The following is a 6,001-nucleotide window of genomic DNA, read 5'->3' on the forward strand; positions in this document are numbered from 1 at the left end:
CTTCCCTACAGGTCTGGGGAAAAGAAAAAGGATTTTACCTCAGGGAGAGGCAGAGGAGGCTCAGCCAGAGCTGGTGGAAGCCACTAGATGGCAAACAGCTCCCGTTGCTGCCGTTCAGCCCTGTCCTGCAGCCTCCGGTCATTGTCACATCCCGCCTGTCCCAGAGGTGTTTGATGGAGTTCAGCCACCATTGGTTCTCTTTTTCAATTTTGGTTTTTTCTCGTTGAGGTGGGAAACGAAAAGGAACATCCTGGAGCTGAACATGGGGAGGAACTGGAGCATCCTGAGGCCAAACACGGGGGGACTGGAGCATCCCGGGGCTGAACACGGGGGGATTGGAGCATCCTGGGGATGAACACGGGGGGATTGGAGCATCCTGGGGATGAACACGGGGGGATTGGAGCATCCTGGGGATGAACACGGGGGGATTGGAGCATCCTGGGGATGAACACGGGGGATTGGAGCATCCTGGGGCTGAACACGGGGGATTGGAGCATCCCGGGGATGAACACGGGGGATTGGAGCATCCCGGGGATGAACACGGGGAGGAACTGGAGCATCCAGGGGCTGAACACGGGGAGGAACTGGAGCATCCCCGAGTCCGACATCGGCACCGGGCGATTGGAGCATCCCGCATCCAGCACCGGCACGGATGGACCGGAGCATCCCCGGGGCCGAGCAGGGGGAGGAACTGCAGCATCTCCGGGTGTCGGCGGGCGGATCCCGCGGGCTGGAGCCGCCCCCGGGGCCGGGATGAGGCCGGGCCGGAGCCGCCCCCGGGGCCGGGCTGGAGCCGCCCCGCTCCGGCCCCGCCGCGTCCCCGCGATGTCGCCGCGCTCCGCCCGCCTGGCGCGGCTGTCGCGCTCCGTCACCTTCAGCGCCTGCCACCGCCTGCACAGGTGAGCCCGCACAGGTGAGCCCGCACAGGGGAGCCCCGCACAGGTGAACCCCGCAGAGAGCCCAGCACAGGGGAGTCTCGCACAGGGAGTCCCGCATAGGGGGGCCCGGCACAGGGAGTCCCGCATAGGGAACCCCGCACAGGGAGCCCCGCACAGAGCCCCGCACAGGGAGTCCCGCACAGGGAGCCCCGCACAGAGCCCCGTATAGGGGGGCCCCGCACAGAGGAACCCCGCATAAGGAGCCCCGCACAGGGAGTCCCGCATAGGGAACCCCGCACAGGTGAGTCCCGCACAGGGAGCCCCGCACCGGGAGCCCCGCACCGGGAGAACGCTCCCAGCCCGCACCGGAGAACGCTCCCAGCCCGCACCGGGAGAACGCTCCCAGCCCCGCACCGGAGAACGCTCCCAGCCCCGCACCGGAGAACGCTCCCAGCCCCGCACCGGAGGGCGCTCCCAGCCCCGCTGCGTTTCCCGGTTGTGTCCCCGGCCCGGCCCCTTCCCGCAGCCAGCCCTCCGTGCCCGGCTGCAGTTCCGTGTTCTGACAGAGCCGGCGGCGCTTTCGCTTTGTAAACATCGCCCTGCGCCCCCCCATCTGCCGGTTTTCTCCCCAAAACTGATAAATTCCTTGACCTGAAGCTGCCTCAGTTTTAGGACCGGTCTCTTCTCCCAGGCTAGGAGCGGTAGGACGAGGGGAAGCAGCATCGAGCTGTGCCGGGGGAGGTTTAGGCTGGAGATCAGGAGGATTTTTTCATGGAAACGGTGGCCAGGCCTTGGAAGGGGCTGCCCGGGGCCTCCCCATCCCTGGAGGTGCCCGAGGAACCCCGGGATGTGGCACTCACTGCTCCGGCTCTGCTTGGACCCCGGGATCTCACAGCTCTTTCCAACCTCGGTCATGCTGGGGTTCTGTGATGTTCCCAAAGTGTGCCTTGACCTGAAACACACAGAGCAGGGCCCTGCATTGCTTCAAAGGGAACATTCGGAGGGAAATCCTTTGTACTTCTTTGTTAATCAGTGATAAACCCAAATGTGCAGCTTGCTGCAGGCCGAAGGGATTTTGGGCCCAGATGTTGAACATTTATCCAGCAGTGAAACAGACACAAAACCACGGCAGGGAAAGATTCAGTGCTGTCAGCAGCATCTTTTCATGGCCCAGCCATTTCTGTCTGTGTTTGTGCCTCCTGGGCTGGGTAAATGTGGGAGAGGGAAGAGATGGAGAGCTGGAGAGCAGAGCTGAGAGAATCCATGGAGATGTGGAACAGATCCATGCCTGCCTTTCCCACAGCAAATCCCTGAGTGATGAGGAGAACCTGAAGCTCTTTGGGAAGTGCAACAATCCCAATGGCCACGGACACAACTACAAAGGTGGGAAACTGATTTCCATCCTTGCTCAGGGTGGGGAGGGCTGGGCCACTCACTCTCAGCAGCCTCAAAGAGCTTTTTTTCCTCCTAATTCTTAATAAAAACACAAACCCAGCGGCTGGGCTTGTGTTTTTATTCAGAATTAGGAGGAAGTTTCAGCAGCAGGGGGTTGAACCATAGCATGGGTTTGCCATTTTTCAGCTGAGTAGATAATAAATATTTATTTTCAAATGCCACTTTTTGAATCAAGTCTGCTTGTTTACGCGCTGCAGAGTCATTGCGATTGGAACGGAGATTTTTCTAAGCAAGAGCCATGCAAATTAAACAGCGTGTAAACATTATTTGAACGGGTTTTTTTCACAAGTTCTCCCATCTGAACACCCCGAGCACACAGAGTTAGATCTCTCCAGTTCCTGGAGTGGCTCCCTGTGCTGTTGGCACCCTGAAACCTCTGCTGAGGAGCTGCTTTATCAGGGGAGACAGGCTTATCTCCAGCCTGCTGTGGCACCAGCCCTTGGGGAGGGATTTTTGTGCCTCTGAGTCGTTGTTTTTGTGGAGCATCTCCTCATTTTATAAAAGCAGTCCCACTCCTGAGTGCAGCCTGTGGGTGAGCGGGGCTGTGAGTGCCAGCAGAGCAGCAGATGTGGTTTTGGGCTCATGGGCACCACAGTGACCTGATCTTTTCTGTTTTCCAGTTGTGGTCACCGTGCGTGGAGAGGTGAGTGCTGCCAGCGTCCTTTCCTGTCCCTCAGGGTGGCAGAATCCCCACAGTTCTGGGTTTCCCGGAGTATTTCAGAAACTCTGTGCACATCACTAGAGCAGGTTTTCTGTGGCCAGTGCTGTTCACAACAAGGATTTGCAGTTTAATGCTGTTTCCATGCTTGAAGACTCTTCCAGAGCGTTGTTTCTGCCTGTGCCTGGTGTCAGCTTTTAGGAGAGAGTGGAGCCTCTGGAATTGTTTCCAGGCTGTACCAAGCCCTTGGGAACATCCCAGGAGTGCAGCTGGAGCCCTGTGACAGCGGGGAGATAATTTCCTTGTGGCTCAGATGAGCTGAGCACAGATATTCCTGCCTGCTTTGTGCTGCCACCAATGTCCCTTGTGCTTCCCTGCAGATTGACCCGGTCTCGGGGATGGTGATGAACCTGACAGACCTGAAGGAATACATGCAGGTAAAAATAGCCCAGTTTTCCTTCTAATCCCCTGGGAGAGATGATTAGAGCTTGTCTGGTGCCAGCATGGGGACGTGGTGAGCTGCTGAAGGCAGCACATCAAAAGGAAATTAGGCAATAATTGAAGAATAAATGCCTTAGCTGTGTTCTGTGAGGCAGAGCCGCGTCTCCAGCTGGGAATCTCACAGCTGCATCTGGGGCTCTTTCCCTTTATTCCTTTATTCCCATCCTGGCTGTGTGGGTTACCTGGGCCTCGGGCCAGGCAGGGACAGGGACAGGGACAGGGACAGGGACAGGGCTGTCACTGTGCTCTCTCTGCAGGCAGCGATCATGGAGCCCCTTGACCACAAAAACCTGGACAAGGACGTGCCCTACTTCTCTGAGGTGGTGAGGTGGGTCAGGGGCTCCTGGGGGAGCTCATCCTGCCTGGGCAGCAGCAGCAGCATTCTGTGCCTGTGTGCTGAGCACACCTGTGTCCAGCCCTGCTGCCCCTCCTACATCAGCCTGGACAGGCAGGACCTGCCCATCCCATCCCATCCCATCCCATCCCATCCCATCCCATCCCATCCCATCCCATCCCATCCCACCCCATCCCATCCCATCCCATCCCATCCCATCCCACCCCATCCCATCCCATCCCATCCCATCCCATCCCACCCCATCCCATCCCATCCCATCCCATCCCATCCCATCCCATCCCATCCCATCCCACCCCACCCCATGCCATGCCATGCCATGCCATGCCATGCCATGCCATGCCATCCCATCCCATCCCATCCCATCAATCCCATCCATCCTATCCACCCCATCCCATCCCATCCCATCCCATCCCATCCCACCCCATCCCATCCCATCCCATCCCATCCCATCCCATCCCATCCCATCCCATCCCATCCCATCCCATCCCATCCCACCCCATCCCATCCCATCCATCCCATCCCATCCCATCCCATCCCATCCCATCCCATCCCATCCCATCCCATCCCATCCCATCAATCCCATCCCATCAATCCCATCCCATCCCATCCCATCCCATCCCATCCCATCCCACCCCATCCCATCCCATCCCACCCCACCCCACCCCATGTGCTGGCAGTGCCACCATCCCCACGTGGCCCAGGTGTCCCCAGCTGCCCCTTAGCATCCCCCAGCCCACCCTGGCCGCAGATTTTGGTGTCAGTTCTGCCCTCTGAGCCCTGGCCCTGCTGCTGTTCCCCCTCAGCACCACGGAGAACGTGGCTGTGTTCATCTGGGACAGCCTCCAGAAGCTCCTGCCCCAGGGCATCCTGTACAAGGTGGAGGTGCACGAGACAGAGCAGAACGTGGTGGTTTACAAGGGAGAGGAAGCAATTGTCAAGTGAAATCAGCCTGGGCCCAGCTGCTCAGCAGAAATCTCATTATATTTTATATCATCTCTGTGGATCCCTGCCCAGCCTTCCCTGCAGCCAGCCCTGGTTCTGTGCTCCAGCAGGACGAGGGCAGGTGTTTCACCAAGACCCTCCCAGCAGTTTGCCCATCTGGCTTCTCACAATGGGTTGGTTTCTCTGCTTTTCCTCAAGACCTTCCTGTTCTGCCAGCTGATGGGAGATTTAGAGTTGTGCCGTGCTAAATGAAGCAGCCTTGGGGGGAGGAGGTGGCCTGGCAAAATCACAAAAGTCTTTGATTTCTCTCTGATTAAATATTGAATTAATTTATTTGATAATGTGAGCTTTGGTGTTGCTTTGCTCCTTGATCAAACAGAGAAGCATTTCTGAGGGTATTACATCATTTTTCTATTTCTTTGCTTCTTATCAGTTTATTTCCTGTGCTGCAGGCACGTTTCGTCCTGTGGCCAGCAGATCTTTCTCTGTGTGGGGAACTGCTGTGGTGGGCAGTCAAAAAAAGCATTTCTGACCCAAACTGGAGAGCCAAAGGGAGCAGGGTGAGAATGGAAAACTGAGGGAGCTGCAGGGGGAATGTCACAGCCCCAGTGGTGGCAGAGCCCTGGGGAGGGAGTGCAAGAAAAAACCCTTAAATCCACCCTGAAATCAGCCCTTAAATCCACCCTGAAATCAACCCTTAAATCCACCCTTAAATCAACCCTGAAATCAACCCTTAAATCCACCCTTAAATCCACCCTTAAATCCACCCTGAAATCAACCCTTAAATCCACCCTGAAATCAACCCTGAAATCAACCCTGAAATCAACCCTGAAATCAACCCTTAAATCAACCCTGAAATCAACCCTGAAATCCACCCTTAAATCAACCCTTAAATCCACCCTGAAATCCACCCTTAAATCCACCCTGAAATCAACCCTGAAATCAACCCTTAAATCCACCCTTAAATCCACCCTGAAATCAACCCCAAAACTCAGTGGGGGCTGTTGCAGCAGGATGAGCCTGTGAGAGGAGTTTAAATGGACACTACCCCAATTCTCCTGGATAACTTAATGGATATATTTAAAAAACACAACCTGATAAGCAAGGCAGCAATTCCCTTGCTTTCCGAGGAAATGGGGTGTTTGAGTAATGGGAGCAAACATCCCCTTTGGGGAGGTTTAATGAAGCTTGCCTTAATTGTTCACCTTGGCC

At 56.4% G+C, this 6,001-nt stretch overlaps 1 protein-coding gene across 1 annotated transcript; it reads left to right on the forward strand.

The window, feature by feature from the left end:
• The first annotated feature begins 798 nt into the window (after positions 1–798).
• PTS (6-pyruvoyltetrahydropterin synthase) lies at positions 799–5,135 on the forward strand. The gene is made up of 6 exons (XM_058041400.1): positions 799–899; positions 2,182–2,261; positions 2,954–2,976; positions 3,372–3,428; positions 3,750–3,820; positions 4,651–5,135. Exons 1-6 carry the CDS (start codon positions 826–828, stop codon positions 4,787–4,789), a joined length of 444 nt encoding a protein of 147 aa, XP_057897383.1. The 5' UTR covers positions 799–825; the 3' UTR covers positions 4,790–5,135.
• Positions 5,136–6,001: the final 866 nt, after the last annotated feature.

This window comes from Melospiza georgiana, chromosome 27 (genome assembly GCF_028018845.1).
Source record: "Melospiza georgiana isolate bMelGeo1 chromosome 27, bMelGeo1.pri, whole genome shotgun sequence".
NCBI lineage: Eukaryota > Metazoa > Chordata > Aves > Passeriformes > Passerellidae > Melospiza > Melospiza georgiana.